At 43.2% G+C, this 21,896-nt stretch overlaps 1 protein-coding gene across 38 annotated transcripts in view; it reads left to right on the plus strand.

The window, feature by feature from the left end:
* Positions 1-21,896, plus strand: part of NRXN3 (neurexin 3) — a 1,412,371-nt gene that overhangs the window by 101,433 nt on the left and 1,289,042 nt on the right. For 32 of the 38 annotated variants that reach the window (XR_007357036.2, XR_007357037.2, XM_048852498.2 and 29 more), the window contains exons 3-4: positions 937-954; positions 10,590-10,619. The exons of 5 other annotated variants lie outside the window; for them this stretch is intronic. Coding sequence is in view for 30 of the 33 variants with exons in the window: in XM_048852498.2 (XP_048708455.1) it covers positions 937-954; positions 10,590-10,619 (48 nt within the window). In the remaining 3 variants the exon portion in view is untranslated. Of the gene's footprint in view, positions 1-936; positions 955-10,589; positions 10,620-12,741; positions 12,750-21,896 lie in introns of those variants that run through there. One more of the 38 variants, XM_048852524.2, reaches the window with a different exon arrangement.

Genomic DNA, 21,896 nt, shown 5'->3' on the forward strand with positions numbered 1-21,896 from the left:
GCTTGTGAGATCTCAGAGGCTCACCCCACAGGGGTTATGACAAGTGTAAGTGCATAGAATGAGACTAAATTGGTGATGGTGGGAAGAGAAGCAGGAATTAATTTTTCTCCATTCACTGGAGTTGATGGATTATTCATTGAAACTGACACCATAGCGCTTAAGATGTACCTATCCTATGATTGATATGGCCACTTACAAGTCCCTGCTTCTCTCCTTTTTAATGGACTTATTTATTCCAGGATTAATTTGATTGATTGGAAAAGGGATCCTGTGTCACACGAGGGGAAAACATATTGAACAGCTCTTGGTTTGAATCCAGAGTCCTGGGAAGAGACAACATGTGCAAACCTCTGACGCACAAACCCCACTGTCTGCAATGAAGGATGGTCACATGGAACGGTGGGCAGGAGGAATTAAAAGGAGAGACTTTTTCTTTGGGACTGTGTTCACAGCCCCGCAATAGGTCATAAATTCAAATGACCCTTCTTAAAGGGGGAGCAGTTTCCTTTCCCCTTTCTGAAAACATGCTTGAATTTATGTGAAGTACAAAACCTGCTGTGGGCCAGTGAGTTTTTTGTTTGTTTGCATTTGTGCATGAAGCGCCATAGAATATTGTAACTGATATTCTTGCAGGAACAGGCCTGACTTGGGTCTATCTGATTCCAGAAGCGCACTTTCTCCAGACAGATATGATGGCAGATTCATTTTTACATGCACAGCGGAGGGGGAGCCAACCCCTATTCCCTTGCATGGGTGGGCATTTGGCTGCAGACGGGTGGCCTTCCAACAAACCTAATTACTTCTGGTTTTGCATGGAATTGATTTCCATGCAAGGATTCTGAGCTGCTGTGTGTGTGTGTGTCTCTAATGCTTTTCTCTCTCCTCTCTTTCTCTTTCCACATCTCCCTTCTGCTTCCCCTGAAAACGTCTCAACAGATGTCAATCATATTCCAGGTGAGTGTTATGTTCACTGAGCTGGAAGATTATTCTGGGGTGGGGTGGGGTAGGGAGTGAGAGTGGATAGAAATCTCACGATGCTGGCTATGAGTGTTCAGAGCGAATGTTGTGCTGGGCACTGTGGGGGTTGGATTCCAAGGTCTTTGTATAGAGGTTCTCTATCTAGAGGTTCCCTTGCAAAATCTCTTTTGGCACAAAACTAAATAGACCAGTTATAGGAATGCTGTTAAGGTAAAAATCAGGTTTTGTAAAAAATTGTTCTCTGTGTTGCTAATATCCTGAGGCTGATTATTGCATTTGAAAAGCTGAAACATACTTTTGATCATTTTATAGTTTAATGTTTTTGGATTGTCACTCAGCTTGGGATGCTGAAATTTGCATAGTCAGTTTCACTTTCCAGTTTTAGTCTGTTCTATTTTCTGGCTCCAGAGCCAAAAGCTGTTGTGCTGGGTCTCCACCAACATAGATACGGGGGGAGGGGGGGGGGAGGTTTGTTGGGTTTCTTTGCATAGTAAAAAGTGGTGAAAATATTCCTTGTCACACTGGGGTTTGTAAACTCTTCATCTGGGGTCTTGACAGTTTCCTTTCTATAGCATGTGAATGAATCAGATGAGAGGGAGAGAGAAAATGCAATTAAACTGGAGAGTTTATTTTCAGGATCTACCACCATGGAAATGTTCTTTCATAGAGAACTCCAGCAGCCAATCCCCACTCCACTCTCTCATCAATGAAGGGGAATGAATCCCCCATCTTCAGCTGGAAAAGGCTTTAACTGAGAGTGCTCGCTCCATGGTTCCCATTCTGCTGCCATTGAAACCAATGGGCCTGATTCTGACCTCACCTCTAGGAAGCTCCACTGGGTTCCTGATTTAGACTCAGAATGAGGGCTCAGTGGGAGTTTGGCCTTTGGCTTAAATGGGAGCAGGACTCTGGGTGACTGCTAAGCGGGTCGATCCTACCCTTCTAAGCCATATGCATAACTTGCCAACTCATGGTGTAACCCAAACACCTACTGGGTGTGGTGTTCTGTCCCATCTAATGGCACTGAGGGGAGACAGAGAGATTGTGACTGATTAGTCTGCTCTACAGCCTTAGCTAACTGAGATATGGCTTTTAGCTCATGCAGTAGGAGCTCATGCCTTTAGTTCCAGAGGTCCTAGGTTCGATCCCGTCCACCGATGACCAGGGTCTGTCGGCATTACAATGGCACCAGAATTGAACCTGAAAATACTTCTGCTTTTCTACCATTGAACAATCAGATTTTTCAGCCTGTTAGTTTCATCCACAGAATCTGTGTGGACAAGTGGTGTGGGTAAATCTCACTCCCCCAGCCCTTCTCAGCATCTCTCATTGGGGCCCCTTACTCATCATAGTTACTTTGTATTCTGTGAGTATCCAAGGAGGGGTTGTCACTGCATACCCAAAGTGTAGATAATAGGGAAGAAAGAGGCCACATGGCAAAAAATGGCCCCTTGAGATGCTGCAGAAAGAGAAACTCCACCAGCAAGACTCCTGCAAACAAGAAAAACAGGTTTTATCAGCCCCAGTCTGGGGAGTCAAGGAGCTTTTCCCTCTCAGCAGGTCAGATACTTGTCTCTGTTGCATGGAGAGGGGAAGCTAGGCCAGTGGCGTGAGGTGTGTCCAGAGATGTGGAAGGGTTGTGGGGTAACAGTCCCCTCCACTGTGCACTGGAGCTGCCTTTGTCCCCATGGCTGGCGTGGAAAGTGGAGTCAGGCTGACAATGACTCACTGTAGCTTGGCCCCTTCTTGGCCCAGTGGAATGGTTGATACTTTGTGCCATAAATGGCTGCTGTCTTGTACATCAAAAATACCTCCGTGTGGCTTGAATAGGCTGCAGAGGGTATATGAGCAACCAGATGGGGTGGGCCCAGCCAGCGGTAAACAGGGCAGGGATGAAAACGATGCTGTCATTGCTCTGGGTGGCCTGGAGAGGGAGAGCAGATGTACTGAAATCCACAGGGCAGAGTTTTGTTAACCTTGTGGCTCTCCATTTAGTGTTGAATGGGCTGCCCTGCCCTGCTCCCCCATTCTCCGATGTTCTCACAAGCGTTCGCACAACTGGACACACAGTGTTTATTTCCCCACACTCCCATGCATTCAGGCTCAGGATTTCTTGCACGCTTTCTCACATTCTTATTGTTATGTTCAGACACTTTTTCATATGCTGCCACACTCATATTCACATGTTCTCAATTCGATGCTTGCCTGTACCTTATTTTTTGAACTGTGATACCGGTCTATTCCAAGAAGGTCCTGCACTCCCTGTCCTGTCCTGTCCTCTCTCCTCCCTGCAGCCTGCACTTGTGTTGCTGCACAGGACTGGGCTATTTATGTAGAACACAGCCAGGTTTCCTTACCTACAGTCAGGGAGGTCTGCATTTTCTCTGTCCATGCCTGGGGCTTGCTCACTACCTTGTGAGCTAGCCAATCACAAGCCAGAGAGTGGAGCCCAGGGCTTCTGCCAAGCAACCGTTTTAACTGTTCACCGTTTGCAAGACAAATTGGGAATTTTATGAGCTAATGTAACTATTTACCCACAGGCAGCAGAAGGGCTGTAAAGGGCCCATTGATTAATTGATTAATTTTACTTGTTGAATAGACAGTAAAACAAGCTCCTGTGAACAGCCTGGTGCTGGCTTCTGCAAAGCACATGCTACAAAGGCTTTTCTCAGGCCAAGCCCCTGCAGGTGCAGGGAAATGGATCTTATTCAAAGCAAATAGTCACTTTACTTTTAGCATGAACTCTCAGCCTGTGCGGTCTCTTTGCTGTTAAGAGGGGTCCCCTGGGAACTAGGGATAGCAGCTGGCATGCCTCTCTCCCCTTGAGAACGAGCTTCAGATCCTGCTTGGCTCACTTCACAAAGGAAATGAGTTCGTCAGGTGTTAATCTACCCCCTAAGTGGGGGCGCTGTCCATTCACACAAGCATCACACAGAAAGCAGTGACGTCCAGAGGTTAGAGTGGGACACTGGGAGTCAGGGCTCTTGGGTCTGTGCTCAGCTGGGTCACTTGACTAGCTGTGTGGCCTTGAGGGCAAGTCATTTCCCCTCTTGTTGCTTCAGTTTTCCTGTCTGTAAATTAGGGATTACAGATCCTGGCTTACCTTCATAAAGTTTCCAGAACTCTGTGGATTGATATTTTTATCATTAAGTATCAGTTCATGCCACTGAGACCCAATAAAAGTGGTATGAGGATGCACAGCTATCGTGTGAGAGTAAAGCTCTCTTTCTCTTTCCCTATGGTGTTCATTACTTCCCCTGCTCCTCCTGTTCTTTCCCATTGGTCCAGGGGCCTGGGGTGAACAGTAATTTATTGAGAATAGACCAGTAGAACAGAGGAGCTTGTGAGGTGCCTCTAACATGCTGCTTATGGGGAGAGGGGGGCATTTAAGGGGGTAGGGGTTTGGTGCTCTGATATTAGGGTGATTGGTTCTGATACCTGTGAGAGACTCATGTCTAAGGGCTACACTGCCACATAAGTTGATGTAATTTACATTGCTATGGGGTGTGAAAAAGCCCCTCCCAGCGACATAAATTACGTAGACTTAAAGTGGTGTTTGCACTGTGGTATGTTGGCGGGAAAGCATCTCCCGCCAATATCACTTCTGCCTCTCGTTGAGGTGGAGTAATTACTTTGATGGGAAAACGCTCTCCCATCGACATAAGACGTCTTTGCCAGATGTGCTACGTTGGCGCAGTTGCATCAGTGCGGCTGCACCGATGTAGCAAGGTAGGGAAGACAAGTCCTAAGTTAGCACTACACCCACTTGCTTCACCTTCTGCCCCCATCTCTGGGGTGGGAGACCTACTTGGGCCTCCCCAGGATGGTGATATACGGCCTGATTATCACACACGGTGACACCCCTGCCGAAGGGGATCATTTCTTATGGCTTCCGCTGCTATTAGAATTTGTATTTAAAGAAATAAGCGTGACCTTGTGGAGATGCCCTAGTTACTCTGGGTCTTGAGAAGGACTGTGGCCTCGCCTGCATGTAGGGATAGCCAACTATGTTGTAAGGGCACAGAGGCCCTGAGGGGATAGACATGTTACTGGCTTTTTGAGGCTGAAAAGTCCAGGCCATTTGATATTGTTCCTTTTCCAGCTTTCATTCCTTTACCTCCTTTTCCTATCTTCATCTGTCCCCAGGGCTTCATTCATTCTCAGCTGCTCCCACTTGCACGCCCATTCACTATGTATGCAGTCCCTTTTGCACACTCAGACACACTTATTCTCATGGTCTCACATACACTTGCGTAGGAATAAGCCCCTTATTTGAATGGTTCTGCCAGGAACATGCTGTCTCCAATATAGATTAAACTGGGAACAACTAATTCTGCCAAAAAGGAGAGGATGGTTTATAACCTGAGTGCTACCTCTCCTACCCCTTGCCTTCTCCCTCAGGATGGCACCCTTTCAAGGTGCCACTCAGCTTGACTCTGCCTCTCAAATTGCTGCCCCTGACAGCCACAAAGTCTAGTCCTGGCCCTGGGACAGAGGAGAGGAATCGCACAGCTGTTGTGTGTAATTGGATTGGAAGTGGGCCTCAGGCTACAATAACCATGTTCAGCTTCTGACCAGCTATACTACTGGGGCCTGTAAGGAGCCTCTTAGCTGCTAGGCATACCACTGATGAATCCAACAAGAATGCCTGTTCCCCAGCCTGGCTATGAAAAATGGGCACCATGTGTGCCAGAGGACAAGAGCTCAGCTCATCATCTGTGCAGATCTGGCCTGTCCAGCAGAAAGCCGGGCCTGAGAAGAATATTTTACACTTCACCACATCCCCTCATCTCCTTCCAGACGGGAGGTGGGGGGTGAGGGAGAGGTGTTCTCCCCCATCACCTTCCCATCCCTCTGCCTTGCTCAGCATGCTGGGTCTGGGATGAGTGCGCTTACCATGCATCTTTTCTTTTAGGGAAGCCCCAAAGTCCTGTGTGGACTGTCTTGCTGTTTAGGGCTTGATGGACCTTGGCAGGCGTGTTGTTGGGGACACTTGCCTTGCTGCTGCCTATGCTGTATTTTCCTTCATATTCATATATATTATATATAATACAGTGCTTCTGACTCTGGGGCTGTCAGTCTGGCACTGGCATTAAAAGGTAAAAATTGAGGCCCCTGGCCTTAATGCAGCAATTTCCCCAGATCCCTGTTAACAGTCTCTTTGTTCCAGGCAATATAAAGGAATCAACTCCACTCCCCCCTCCAACAGCGCTGGCCCAGTAAAACAGGACAAGCTATAATTAACTAGAACAAAAGGACTCCATCTTCTATTGCTGCATCAATCAGTTGTCACTTTACTCTGGTTTTTGTACCCTTCCCCCACCCCTTTATGTTTAGTGGCTTTAATTCCCCCTGTCTTGAGTGTTAAGAACCCAAGTGTAATTTAAAAAAAAAATTCTATAGTTCCAAGGTTTCCCATGTAACCCCCTTGCAAAGTGCCCCTAATAAGTCTTCAAACACGAGGGCCATTGTTTAATTACATTGCTCTTTCATGTAATTGCACTGTGAAGCTACTTTAAAAAATGTCCTTATGGCTTCATAAGAATCTAGTGTCGGCCCTTGGCACTTTGTGCAATTAGCACCACTTAATTTCTTGACTTTGATATGGAAAGTGGAACAGTGCACTCTTTTAAAAAAACACTTTAATTCATAAAAATGTTACTTTGAGATCTAGGGAGATAAAAATAACCTTTTAAACCATAACTGACTCTGTAACTGGTTTTAATCCCCCGTCCCCAGCCCAAACAGGAACCAAGAGTAAAGACAGGCACCGATCATGGCTAAGAGATAACAGCAGCTAAGTTTAGGCCCATCTGTCCTAGACCATAGCGAAGTCGCAATATCAAACGCTGCTCCAAGCAGGTGGGTTAGTGTCAACTTCAGGCTCCCTGATATAAGGTGACTCTCAAAAGGCTTGAACTCACTGTGTGCTTCAAAAGCTTAACTCACTGCTCTAGAATGATCATCAGTACGGAAAGCTGTGGTGAGCTTTCCTAAGAAGCATTGCAATTCTCACTGTCACTCACATCTTGACTTCATAAGTGGAGAACCACTAACTCCCTGGGTTTAGGAATAAGCTTCCTCTATGGGCAGGTTGTTCCATAACTCTCCATTACCTGATTTCTTGCACCTTTCTCTGTACCATTTGCTATCAGCCATTGTGGGAGGCAAAATACTGGATTTCTGGTCTCAACTGGTAGGGAAATTCTTGGATCCAGGCTTCAGGAAGTTAGTTTAGCTCATTCTCCATTCAAAAGTAATCCTGAGTAAGTCTCTGAAATACGTTTTCCCTTTTATGCCAGTCTCAGTTTGGATCTCATATAAATTTAGTCAGCCGAGGAAATATTAACAAGCACTAACCTAGTGCTGAGACATTGTCAATGCTCAACAAATATTTCATCATAATAATGACTAGATCTGGCCACTGTGGTTCACATGGGTTTGTGCGAACCTTTTCCCAGTTTTATCTTGCCTGGCTTTGCAGCCTTCAGGGTTTGAACTGAATTTCTGCTTGAACAAACCAGAGACTGAAAGTGAAACTTGGCCGAAATAGTGCAAGTTTGACCTCAATTTGGGCTGAAGCCAGTAAAACCTCAGAATTTCATTTAGGGCTTTTCAGGCATGGAACACCCATTGGCATTAATGATAGTTGTGTGCATAGAGGGCTTGCAGGACCATGGCCTGATGGTTTCATTTGCTACCATAACTCAGTCTTTGTCTGCTGAAAGATTCTTTGGCATTTGAGTTTGGTGCCTAAATATCACAATGATGGTTGCTTTCTAAATAGATACATAACTAGAGCTGTGGTAAAACCTGGCCTGACTTTCAGGGTTGCAAGTTTCTCACAGCTCTTGTACGAATTTTCTGGCGGTATGCCTGTCCATTTTAGACCACAGTTTAGCTTTGTCCCGCATGACCGTGGGCTGACCTTGCTCTTTGTGTTTTATAAATTGATGTAACAAATGCAGCATCTTGAAACCCAGATTACCGAAAATGTTAGAGCTGAAAGGACCTCAACATCGTTTAAAGTTTCCACCTCTGTTGTTTTTAGTGTCACTAATTTGTAGTCTCTGTTGCACATGTTAAAGGATTGGTGTCACAAATTAGGGCTCTGCAGGTTGAAGATTCTGGGGATTATTGGTGGGTTGGAGACAGACTGAGATCTCTCACTCATCTTGTACTCTCCCAACTTTGACATGGGATTCAATTTTCAGATGAGGGAAGCAGTTATTCATTATTAATATCTGATCTCATGTTCGGGTTAGGAAAGTTTTGGCCTTCTGTTTGTAACATAAGGATCTATGCAAGGATTTCAGATGGGCAAATCAGTTGGGATAAAGTAACCTTTCCCATACAGCTTCAAACCAAACCTTTTTCCTTCTGGTTCAAAAATAGTAGCAAGTCTTTATTGGGCTGTTACTTTTTACATTGCCCTCTGCGCTTCCTGTGCCCAACTGGGACTGGAACATCAGGACAAAAATATTATGTGAGAGGCTGATCTTTTATTTTGGATCTGAGCAGAATCAGGAAGGGCTGGAAATCTCCCTAGGGAACCTTTCTCATGGTAATTCCAAACAGGGCAATACCTCGACCAAAAGTTTGGAAGGAACTCCCCAACGGACTTTGTCCCTCACCCCCAGATGGCCAACAATTTGTGCTCTGCATGTTGGGTGCATTGATCACCAAAGCAAATGACTCCCAGCTGCTGCCTTCCTCTCCCTTCTTTGAGATGAATTGAAGGGCTGAGGATCAGGTACCTGTCTCCACCCTATGTCCTGTGGTAGATAGCCATTAGCAGTGTGCCATGCCAGCTGTTGTTCATTGATTCACCATTGCTTCAAGGCCTCTTCAAATCATAATTCCTAAGGATCTTGATCTACTCCTGGGTTGGACAATTTTTTGGGCATTCATCTGAGCTGACAAGAGATTTGCCCATCCAAAGTAATGGTGCCAGTGGCCATACACGTATCCACAAACCCAACACTACCCCCTTAACTGCATAAAATTATATAAACCAATTGCCTTTTAATTTAAAAATCAGAAATATGTCCCATCAAAACAAATCTGCTGTGTATATTTATAATAAAAAAAATTAAACAATTGTTTGCTAAACATATATTGTGTTTCTGATTATTTTTCTAAATCCACAGTAATCTCCCAAGAACATTCAGATATTTGCATTCTTTAGACTTTACAGTTATTAATCCCCTTATCTGGCTTGGAGTTCTCTTTGGGTGAACATTTTCTCTGGATGAACTGGATTTTACATTCCTGCACCACGGCAAGGGAAAAATTATAAAAGAGATATAAATAAATACAAACATAACATGCTGCTTGTTGAAAAATCTTTCGTTCTAAAAGATTCATCTGACATCTTGGTCCCTCTGAAATAATGAACCATTTGTAATGTTGTTTGACTTCCATAATGAAGGGAGCTAAAAAGGTGTGTGCGTGCATGCATGCATCAAATCTGAAATATCCTCAGTGTAGGGTAGGGTAAGAGATGGGGAGAAGGAGTCAAGGTAAGAGATGAATTGATCAAGCAAGCAAGACTTCTAACTAGCTATGTGCATACACTAGTTATCAGATTTGCAGATGCAGTTTGCATTTGTGTAGACAAGTTATGCATGCAGCTGGGCACCACACATGTTTGAAAATTGGGCCCTAAATGGATTTTAATTTGGTTTGGCAGTAGTGTTGGATGAATACCAGAATAAAGCTCTTGGAAGAGGGCCCAAGTGCTGCTCACAGGAGGAGAGGAGGCTAAATGAATGTGATCATCTCACCCCCATCTCCCCAAATGGGTCTGGCAGCTGAAACTCCAGCATTGAAGTGTGGCTGTACCTCTTGCTGGTTTACCCCTGAGAATTGTAGAGAATAACTTCAAGGCAGTCTCCACATTGCCGCTTGGAGACAAATCTCCAGTCATTAAGGGAAAGGAATAGGAAAGGATTGGTACTGAAAATAGGCTAAGAGATTCCTTTTTCTAGCCCCTGTGAGATCTGTTTCTGAAGCTGGTCTGCTGGGCTTTTATTAATTTTTTGATAGGTGATTATTAACTCTTTAAAATTGTGTGCTGAAGCTGCCACATTCATGAATGAGTCCAGCGGGGTGTGTACATGCAGTTAGCACAAATGACTAATCACCAGCCAGCATGGTTGTATACTGGGCTTGCTGCTGCTGGCCACCACAACACTGACTCGTAATGTCTAGTTGTAGAGGCTGTCCTTGGTTTTGAGCTTCAAGGTTTGTGAGTGACCCCTTGTAGATTTACAGGTGACCTTCACCACAGGCCAAGTAACCACAGTTGTATGTGGTACCTTCTGAATCACTAGTCCCATAGACAGTTCTGCAACTGACATCGGACTTTCTCTAGCTGTGACACAAGCTTTCCTGCCTGACATGGGAAGCTATGGAATGGATGTGTGTGCACAGTGTGATATTCATACTTAGTTCATCTCAAGTATGTGATCTTCAATACCAGGAGGTATTGGACTGCATAAGCAATTGATCTGTATATCTATCGATCAACATGCGTGTGTATGTATATTTGTCTTTCTGCTTTTCTGTTGTGTTCTTTCTTTCTCACTTCCTCTCTCTCTTTCTCAAAGGCCTCTCACACCTGATGATGAGTGAACAAGGTAAGTCCTTTGTCTTTCTCTTCCTTGCCAGTCAATGGTTTTTGATGATGATGATCTATGCTTCTTTCTGGACTGGGCTTGGCTTGCAGAAGGCAACCTGGTCCATGGCATAGGGTGGATTTGTCAGTCAAGCCACTTGCCTTTCACCCCCTTTGTGTTCCCATCACCCATGGCTGTTTGCCAACCTGGGCTGCATTACCAATGCCCAGGGCAGAGATTCTTGGGGGACTGTAGTGAACCATGATGCTTGCAATGGGATAGAAACAAATGAAAATAAATGTAAAGGAGAGAAAAGGAGAAATGTTCCTCCCTTCCATGCACCATCACAAACCTTTTCTCTTCTCCTTCCTTACATTTGATGCCTACTGTAATGACTCTCAGCCCTGAGTGGTAAATGCGGCCCTCAGTGTTTGCTTTTTTTTTTTTTCTCCAGAGCAAAATTCTTGCAAAAACATGCTAATAGCCATCATGGCATGATTCTAGCTCATTATGCACCCTGGAGAAAATTACATATAATGGTCTGTACATTCTACATCTGCAGCTTAAAATATTCAAATATGCAAGGAACAAAATGCACTGGAAAATTAACTAGGCTAACCCCAGTGAGGGCTACTATTAAGATTTAGGCCTAAATCAGAGTCCACATTTAAATAGCTCAGCCTGGAGTTTGTTACACGTTTTGTTGCTTGTTTATTGGTTGTGGCAAAATGGGTTCACTGGTTCCATCCTGGGCACTGGGCTGTGATATGGGGACTAGAGAGAGAGAGAGGGTGGGGGAGGTGATTCTGTAGAGCTTTGGATTGTGTCAGTGTTTTAGTGTCAACCTCTCATTGGCATGTAGGAAGCTCAATAAGGATGGAGCAGCACTGGAGATGGATTCCTGTCTCACTTAGTAATGAAATAGTTAATGACTTAGGCAAAGCTGCTGAAGAAATGAACCCAAGGGTAAGCCACAACATTAAAGTATTTAAACTTCAGCAGAAAAATCCAGCAGGTGCTTGGATGCATAAAAGAGGGAGTAAGTTTCTAAGTGAATGTTAGTTTGAATACAGGCTTGGTAGCTCTACCCCTGGAATAACGTGTACAGTTTTGGTTGCCCAGATTAGAAAAGGATATCCAGCCATCAGAGAGTTTAAAAGAGGTAACAAATTGGAACCTAATGTCTGGAAAGGCTCATGGTTAATCAGATTTACCTGGAGAAAGTGGACTTTGTGAGGAGACCTAACTGTTTCCCTGTATTAAAGGGGATGTACATGATTTAGGACATGATCTGTTCTTCCTACAATACAAATGATTATATCAAGGGATGCACCTGGTCTTTAGATTGCCATTTGAAACCTGGTTGGTGTAAGGAGTCACATGACCCAGTCCAGCCCACATCACGGCCCACAACTCTGTCCATAGCTACTTGCCTGGTGAATAGTCTAAAACCTACTGAGCTCTGGAATCACAGGCCATCATCCTTTATCCATCTCACATCAAGGAAGAGTGGCTGCTCTTTTCTTGCCAACCAATTCTCTATCATTTCACTCTAATAAGTATTTACTGTATATATGTGCATAATATATACATTATAATGTGTAAATGTATGTGTGTGTGTAAACATATTATATGCTGTGTCAATGTAATATACAAACACTGTGTGCTCGGAGAAGTTCTGCAGTGTTTCTCATCTTACTCCACTATTGATATGTGGAAAATATTTAGCAAATATATTTCCACAAGATGTTTACCCTGCCTAATCTGTTGTTGCCCCTGTTTTGCATTTGATGTGGAGTGCTGTGTATCATTGAAGTGCTGTTGCATGGGTGGTTTGCATTTCTCTATAGAAAAATCAAACCGAAGCCAAAGAGCTTAAACAGACCGTGGCTAGTCACACTGTCCATTGTTTAAGCATCACATTGCTGCTTAGTTGTGGTGTGTTTTCCCTTTTCACAGTATTTTGTTGGGTGCTGTTGTTTTTGTGTTGTGTGTGTTTTATGTTCCTATTATTGTTTTTGTGAGTGTGCCCAGTGACCTTATATTTTATCCTTCCTCCTGCTCTTTTCACTTGCCTCCTCCATGATGGACACACCTCCGTACCTCTCCTTAACTGGATGCACAACTTCCTATCTATAGGTAGAAGTAAAGGTAGAGATTGCTTTCTTTTAATTTTAAATCTTGATCTGCTATTGAAATGTTCATGGTCATGGGGGAAATTTTATTTCTATGAATATGGTTCACATTAGAACTTTAACTAAAAAAGAACTCTCATCAACCTTTTCCTGTTGCTTTATCTAGAATTGTGGAAGGTGATATTTATTAAGAGTAATGCTTCATCTTTGTCTCAAAGGCTCTAGGTGTCTCATCATTTATACTGCAATGTGGGCTATACAGAGTGGCAAATGCTCTGTAGTTTAAGAAGCCAGGGCAAAATTTCTGACCATCTGTTTCACACAAGACAGAGCCAGAAGGGCAGGGGCCAGTTAGCTGGCACTGATGTCCCTGCCATGTTGGGATGATACTATTGCTGGGCATTTTGACATTGACTACAGTTGGAGCGGGATCAAGCCTACATTGGAGGGTGGCAAATCGAGTTCTCTTTAACTCGGGTGGAATTTTGTACTTTCTTGCCTGTTTTCCTTTACTTCCCTGAGTCTTTTAAGAGAAAAAACCCTGTTTTTCCCCAAAGGGTATTGAGATGTAAGGAGCAGTGGGGTGAGATGGGGAAGAATCAGCACTGCTAAACGGAGGGTCTCTTTTGCAGCTCATTAAAGCAAAGTGAGCGAGGTGACTGAACTGATGTGTGGCTCCAACTGGCCTTTCTGCAGTTCACATCTATGGTAGCATGCAGCAGGGCAGCCATCCATCCCTAATCAGAACTGTCAAAAAAGCTAAGCGTCGCAAACCTGCTGTGGATCTAGTGTTTGGAAGAGGATTGGATCAAGTGTTTGGAAGAGGAGAGAGAAGGGAGAGGAAAATTAATTAATTGATAAGTTGTGAACACTTATTCAAATAAAATCAACCCCTTTGTCCTACTTCCCAACCAGCGCTTTGACAGAGTGACTAACAGACTTCATTGTCCTGAGCCCTAGTGCCTAACAAATACATTGCTGGAAAATCTGACCAGTCGAGCTGGCGTGGTCTGGACACAGTGGAGTCTCACACTTGTTCCTGAGCCTATAAGGAAACTGGGGGGCTGAAATGTCCAGTGGAAATGGTATCATTGTGAATTTGGGAGGATGCAGGTGCTGAGGGATTTGCTCACAATGAGCCTTCCTTTGAGGGCACAAATCATCTGTGCCTGGTTATCATTTATCCTTCCTGTGATTCCTGAATTCCATGTAGCCAATTGGTTTGGCAAACAGCCTCTCTCTATAGTGACACTAGGCATTACATCAGAAAAAAGACAGGCTGTATTTGTATTTATTGGGTTCTTAAATAATTTGACAAATCGTTATGTTAATCTGTTGGTTGGGCTGAAAAATTTCCACTGACTGTTCATAATTTTTGTTCTGGCTAGAAAAAAATAATAATTAAAAAAAAAATGAATTGGCTTCATTAGTTGAAGCTCCTAAGTATGCTTTCTTCTGAGTTCTATTCAAGGTTCCTGAGGTGTTCTAGTTAGGAAGAAGTGCATTCTATACCCACATGTATGCACTGTTAAAAGTGGAAGCTCCTTAGGCCAGATGTACATGGCAGAATGTTACTGTGACTGACTACAATTGCCAACAATCAAGTTAGTTGACACAGTGCTGAACACGATTTAATGGTCAGTGTGGACTAGGACAAGTCTCTTGTTCAGCCAACTGTGATTACCCGCTTATCCCATCCTTTGGGGGTAATGTTCTGTAATGTAAACAAGGCCTTTTAGGGGTAAACCCTGAAGTCTTTACTCAGACAATCTCTCACGGAAGTCTGGGAGTGTGGACCATGGGAGTATGTGGCCCACAGTCCATTCAGTTGTTATGGTGAAATCGAATGAAAATGGTAATTTTTTAAAAAATTACCAGCAAACTTGCAAACTGCAGTTCTAGTTATAGTGATCAGCTGCTTAAAGTTCCATAATTCGGTGTGAGAAATAACTTAACTTTGTAGTTATATATACACAGCTGAACATTCTCATATGTTCCACAGCCTGCAGAAAAGGCAATCCAGAATGCACGCATAAATGATCTTGGAAGGTCCGTATTTCTATGCATTCTTGTGGTTTTTTTGTAAAGCGTGGCAGCCACTTCCTCATGCACAAGCAAAGGTTGCATAGAATCTCAAAAAGGTAGGGCTAGAGGGGACCTCGGTAGGTCATCTAGTCCACTCCCCTGAACTAAGTATTATCTGGACCATCCCTGACAGGTGTTTGACTAACCACTTCTTAAAACCTTGAATGATGGAGATTCCACAACCTCCCTAGGTAATTTGTACCAGTCCTTATCCACCCTTACTATTAGGAAGTTTTTCCTAAAGTCTAACCTCAATCTCCCTTGGTGCAATTTAAGACCATTACTTTTTGTCCTGTCCTCAGTGGATAAGGAAAACAATTTATAGCCTTCCTCTTTAAAACAACATTTTATGTTCTTGAAAACTATCGTGTCCCCCACTCAGTCTTCTTTTCTGCAGACAAAGCAAGCCAATTTTCCTTGTAGGTCATGTTTTCTAGAAAATTTTTTGTTGCTCTCCTTTGGACTTTCTCCAGATCTTTCCTGAAGTGTGGCACCCAGAACGGGACACAGAACTTCAGTTGAGGCCTTATGGGTTATCTGAATTTGTAAATCATCTCCAAAAAGTGTATTCAATTCATGACTCTGTGTTTGTCATTGGGGGCAACCACCAGTGAATCCCACATCTTGCATTTATGGGTCCTCCTGCAGTAAAATGTTTCTTCTTCATCTCTTGCTTTCAAAGGCTGCAGGACATTTTTTTCCAGTGCATTCATGGAAAGCTGAAGATAACATATGGTTATTTTTAGTGGTATTAGCAGACAAAAAAGGAGATGAGACAAAGTGGGTGAGGTAATGTAAGCACATGGGACTCACCCCTGAGGCGCCTCCTGCTGGTGTCCTGGGAATTAGCTCTACTTCCAGCCTTGGAGCACCCTCTGCAGGCTGGTGTCCCGCTTACGCTGGGCCCCGGTGTCCCTCCCGGACCCAGTGCCCCTTGTATGCTGGGGTGCTGACCCCTGGAAGTAACCTCTCACTTGCAGGGTCTCCCCTCCCCGGAGAACTCCCACCCCCTATCCCTACCTCGCCTTGGTCATAGGCTACTGCCAGTCACCAGCTAGCCCCTGCACCCTGGAGTAGACTGCAGTATAAGCCACTCATCACAGGCAAGGTTGGGTTTGGACCTGCTGCCTCTGTCTAACGTTGGGCTGTCCCCTGCAACCCCAGTACCTGTTGGGCCTAATACTAGGCTGCAGGCTGGGGCTTTCCTGACTGGAGCTCCCTCAGGCCCTTCCCCAGCCCTGCTCCAATCTAGGTACTCTGCTTAGGTCCCTGCAGCCATATCCCTCCCTCTCAGAAGCTAGAGAGAGCCTTTTGAGCTTCAGCCCAGCAGCCCCTTTATAGGGTCAGCTGAGTCTGTTTGGGGCATGGCCACAGCTGAGGCTGCCTCCTAATCAGCCCAGCCTAAGGCTCCCAGCCCTGGCCCTCTCCAAGGGCTGGCTTTTAACCCCTTTGGGCCGGGAGCGGGTGATCACCCCGCTACAGGTAATATCTTTTATTGGACCAACTTCTGTTGATGAGAGACAAGCTTTTGAGCCTACACATAGCTCTTCCTCAGAACCTGGATAAGAGCTCTGTGTAAGCTCAAAACCTTGTCTCTCACTGATGAGAGTTGGTCAAATAAAAGAGATTACCTTGTTTCTCTAATATCCTGGGACCCACGTGGCTACAACAAGACTGAATACAAAAAAGGAGGAGGGCAGGAAGGCGTCCATGTGCTTTCTTCTCCTTGGGTCCTGGAAGCTGAGTAGATGTGTAATGCTTGCGATTACATCAGACATTTGAAATCAAAGAGAACATGGTGCTCATAGAGGTAAAGTAAGTGTATGACCATCAAATTCAAGGAAGGGTGGGTAAGATTTTTATTTATTTTGGCTTGGATTGTGGTTCCAGTCTTTTCGTATGGAGGAGGGACGTGAATTACAGAATAATTATGACAGGTTTCAGAGAATAATTATGTAGTGTTTATTTCCCTATCCCTTTCTACACATATACATGATATAAAATAAATCATAAATATTCAACTGTAATTTGTTGTTGAGCTGGAGTTAATGTCTAGTCACATTCTTCTATATCAATTGTTCTCTTGAAAGCCTTTGGTTAAGCAAATGATAATTGGCCTTACCACTACCCCTCGCTATAAATCCCCTAATACTTGCAGTGTTTTTCCTTTTATTGTTACTGTTGGTTTGGCTTAAGATTCTGTTGAGATTGGTCTCCAAAGGAAATGGGCCAAATTCATCCCTGGTGTGATGCCATTAATTTCCATGGAGTTGCATTAGGAATGAATCTGACCTAGTGGGTGGAATCCTGGCCCCACTGAAGTCAGTGGCAACGTTCTCACTGATTTCGGTTGGATCAAGAGTTCACCTGATGAATTGAAAAACTACAAAAATACATGGAGATTAAGTACAAACCTGATAAAGTAACCGGTTTCTTGTAACAGAAGAATGTTCAAAGTGTATCCATAGGGCCACATACAACCCCCAATCCTAAATGTCCTAAAATACTGTCTGTGTTCCTTGCCTTTCCCCCCATCCATAAATGTGAGGTCAGAGTGAAAAACTGATCAACTGCAGGTTTTCATTGCTGTCCAATTCAAACATGCAGCAATTTCTCCCCATCAAGGAGGAGGAAGAAAGAATAAGCACATTTTAGTTCAGTTTATTTTGTTTTATTTTCAAATGTGTACTACTAGGGCCTGAAGGCACCTAGTAAATTGCCTTTGTAGCCCTTAGCATGTCAAAAGTCTGGTCAGCTTCCTAACCCAGGCTAGTCTTAATCCAGGTAAATGTGTCATACTTTCCAATATTGTGTTTACTCTTTTTGGGTGGGGTAGGGTTGTTTTTCTAACACCATGTCATCGTGTTGAATGGGAGGTGATGGCAAAGAAGAAAATGTGACCACCTTTTGTGGCCTCTGATGTAAATAATTACTGGAGTTTAACCAGTGCTTTGCAAAATCATCTCCCGTTCTTTGCCAATAACACCCCCAGAATTTAAGAATCCTGTGAGTAAATTCAGCTGAGTAGCCAAGGGTTTATGCAAATGTTTAAGTGAAATGCCAGTAACTAATTATGAAGAGAAACTCATTTATGCTCTATAAATATCTAATATAAGACACAGAAAAAAGACACCATTACATTTATATTGGCAGCCTTGTCTGTGCTGCTGAAACTGTTGATTTGTCCTGTCAAACGTCTGACATGTGTTTGTGCTTTAAAAGTGAATGTGGATTTTCTGGGTTCCCCTCCCCCTTACCTCTCCTCCTTTTGATTTTTTGAAAATCTGTGTGATTTTTTTTCTCCCTTTCTTTCAAAAGTAAAAATAAATTGCTTGGTTTATTAGGAGGATTTTGATTTTGATTTACTTCCTTTTAACGCTGCTGTTTTAAAAAAGTGAAACACTTTGTTTTACGGTTTGTAAATGTCCAGTCCATAAAAACAATAGGATGGAACTGGGTCATTTTAAACATGGAGTTACCTGTCAATGAGTCACTTTTAAATAATTAAAGCCAGTGCTGCAGATTTCTTATTTTACCCAATCACAGATTATTTTTAATTTGTATCTAAAATCCTTTATACATAGAAATGGTCAACATTTTCCAGATTTCAAAATCTGAAGGGGAAAAATAATTTTTTTTTTCACAAAACATTTATCTTGTTTTTGTTTACCTATAGAGGTGGAAGATATTTTCTGAATATCAGAACTCTTTAGAAAAATTTTCATACATTTTTTGAAATTCGACTAAGAAAAAAGAACCAAGGTTGTGAAAAAATGTTGCAAAAAGTTTTCCTACATTTTAACCACATATTTTAAATGCAGACAGATTAGTTATTACAATATGAAATCTCCAGACAAAATCATGGTTTTTGCATATGAAAATGTATGTATATATTTACATGTGTGTGCATGCAAAATATATAATAATGTGTTAAGTGTTTGGCAATTTATATATAATTTTAAATATCTTATTTACTGTCTCATTCTCCTTTTTTGAACCTGTATCTTTTATATGTGAATAATCAGCTGACTCTTGATTGGCTTTAATTTTCATTAAGAAGAATGATTCCTCTGAGAGTTATAAACATTGTGGTTGCTTTGTTTGTAAACAGCAGCAAAAATATTGTCCACTTATGTGGTATTGTAGTCTGCTGTTTTTGATGGGGCTCAGGTTTCACTCTGCACAAAGAGAGTATTTAATTGATACCAACTAAAAGGCGCTCTTTTTTTTTTTTTTTTTTTTTTTTGGCATTCAGCAGTGTGTAGATGTGAAGGTAGAGAAACAGGCCATATGCTTTGTAAAAGCCAGGCTAATAGCGCTTTTTATAGATGTCTGATTTTTAAAGTGCTGTATCTTTCATTAAAATTTACATGTAAAGTAAGGGCAAGCGTGGTGACATGAAAGCTAATGCAACTTGCACATCTTGACATAATAACAATCACAAGAAACTGGAGATCCCAGATGGCAGCTTGGCCTTTGCCATCCTTTTAATAAGCTACTAACTGCTAATTATTGCACTCTTTTGGGCAAGTTAATTTACTATTGACTTTTAAAGAGACACTGTGCCTTTTCCTGGCAGATATTTAGTGCTTTCAGTTAATGTTTTAAAGTGTTTTTTCCCTGCAGGTTGGAGTCTTTCCAGTGGACAGTAACAAAGATGCAAAGCAGCAGAGAGGGGAAAAAAGATCTTAATAAATAATGTTTTTTCTTTGTAAATATAGTACATATGTTTTATCTTTGCAAGGACACAATTTTAGAATTGAAAGGGAAGCTGGCAGGTCGGTTAGAGCCTGAATTTAGTGTTTGGATTTAAATTCTTTGTTTTAAAAAATTAGGGTGAGCAAACCTTTCCCTTAAGTGTGGGAAGCCCTAATAAACCAAACAGACATTGACGAGTGCATAAGAATCTGAGAGTGGAATGACTAGAAACAGAAAGTGATACTGCTTCAGCATCATTGCTGAAGTTGAATGAAAGGCGAAGTGTAAACATACAATTATTAATGATTAAGTGTCCATGGGATTTTTGAAATTTTATTTTCTTTTAATATTCCATGTGTGGTCATAGTAATGCAGGGAAAGGAAACTTATCTCTGTGGCTTCTTTAAAAAAAAAAATCTGATTTTTCTCTGTATCTGTTGAAAGGTGCTGTTAATAAAGAGGCCAGTACAGGATGAAGTTTTGAACTGAAAACGTATTTAGGAATGAAGGAACAGCTGCTGTTTAAATGGACTCTAATTCTGACAGTTAATGCAGTTTTGTGAATGCATGATTCTCTGTGATAACATTTGGGAGGAGTGATGGTGGGTAATAGCTTATTTCCTGGGCTTTATGGTAATGCGCAAAGTGATGATAATGTCATCAGAAACTGAAATCGGCCCCTTGTCTTACACAACAGACAGCCCTGCAAAATATGAAACCCAATGAAAGATGCAGGTTTCTTGCTTTAAGGCCCATTGTGGCCTTTCATGGGTGAGAGTGATAACATTACAGCATTGAACAGTTGATAAAATATGTGCTGTGTAAGCTGGATCTGATGCATCCGGCATGAATACTCAAAACCAGCAGTCTTGTTTGCAGTGCTCTGCCTGATGGTAAATATTGTGACTGGAGATTAGCTGATAATATGCTATACGAATGGTTGTAGAATCATTATTGCAAAGATTGTCATCCTTTTGGTAAGTGTGTAATACTACCTACCCCACTCCAGTATTTTCACTCTTAATGACTAAGGGCCAGATTCTGCGAGGTGCTGAGTGTCCTCCACAACCACTGAAGTAAAAAGGAATTGAAGATACTCAGCCTCATGGGTGGGTGCTCTGCACTTTCCAGGATAAAGCACCATAACGTGTATTTCAATAGGCTTTTCTTTGGGATGCTGATCTTTGAGATGCCATCTATGCATTGTTTACTTAGAGATTTGGTGTCATGGTAGTTTTATTAGGAGCCATAGTCTCCATTACATTATATCCCTTTTACATTGGTGTGACTTCTATTGAATCAATGGAATAACACCGATGCAAAACTGGATTAATCCAGTGAAGAGTAGGGCTCTAAATCGAGTTGGACAGTGGTCTGGGGAAATATGCTCTTATTCCTGCTCTTGTTAAAGTCAGAGATGGCAGTATATTTAAAAGAAACGATTGTATTAAACCTACTTCTTGGGGTAAGGCTCCAAACACAAAATAGAACTGGTGCTTTGAGAATTTGTGTGTACAATTGTTACCATTAAAATGTCAGCAGCATTTTCCAAAAGTTACCACACAGTGGTGTCTGAGATGCCACATTTCTCTCCTACATGTAGAATAAGAAGAGTCTCTGTAGTATGTGTTGATAAGTGCTTACTTTTTAACACCAACCACTGTCTGTGTTGTTTAAAGATATGTTTCTCTGAAAACCCTTGAATCAATTTTGACTGGGGAATTGTTTGTGGGTGTGCTTTTATATATTTGAATGTATGATATAAAACAGAGGTGGGCAAACTATGGCCCGCCAGCCATATCTGGCCCACGGGACCATTCTGCCTGGTGCCTCAGCTCCCGGCCAGGGAGGCTAGCCCCCAGCTCCTCCCCTACTGTCCCCCCTCTCCCGCAGGTACTCTGCCATGTAGGCAGCGCTCTGGCCTGCCGCTCCTGTCAGGCAGCCCAATGGTGTGGCTGGCTCCAGCATGGTAAGGGGGCGGGGAGTGGGGGGGTTGGATAAGGGGCAGGGGGTCCTGAGGGACAGTCAGGGGATAGGGGGCAGGGGGCGGTTGGATGGGGTGGAGGTTCTGAGGGGGGGAGCAGTCAGGGAATGGGGAGCAGGGGGAGTTGGATACGGGGTGAGTTCCCTGGGGGCAGTTAGGGACGGAGGTGTAGATAGGGGTCGTGGCAGTCAGGGGACAGTGAGCGGGGGGCGGTTGGATAGGGGGTGGGGTCCCAGGGGACAGTTAGGGGTGGGGGGTCCTGGGAGGGGGTAGTCAGGGGTCAAGAAGCAAGGGGGGTTGGATGGGTCTGGGGTTCTGAGGGGGGCAGGAAGTGGGAGGGGGTGGATAAGGGGTGGGGGCCAGGCTGTTCGGGGAGGCATAGCCTTCCCTACCCGG

This window comes from Caretta caretta, chromosome 6 (genome assembly GCF_965140235.1).
Source record: "Caretta caretta isolate rCarCar2 chromosome 6, rCarCar1.hap1, whole genome shotgun sequence".
Lineage (NCBI taxonomy): Eukaryota > Metazoa > Chordata > Testudines > Cheloniidae > Caretta > Caretta caretta.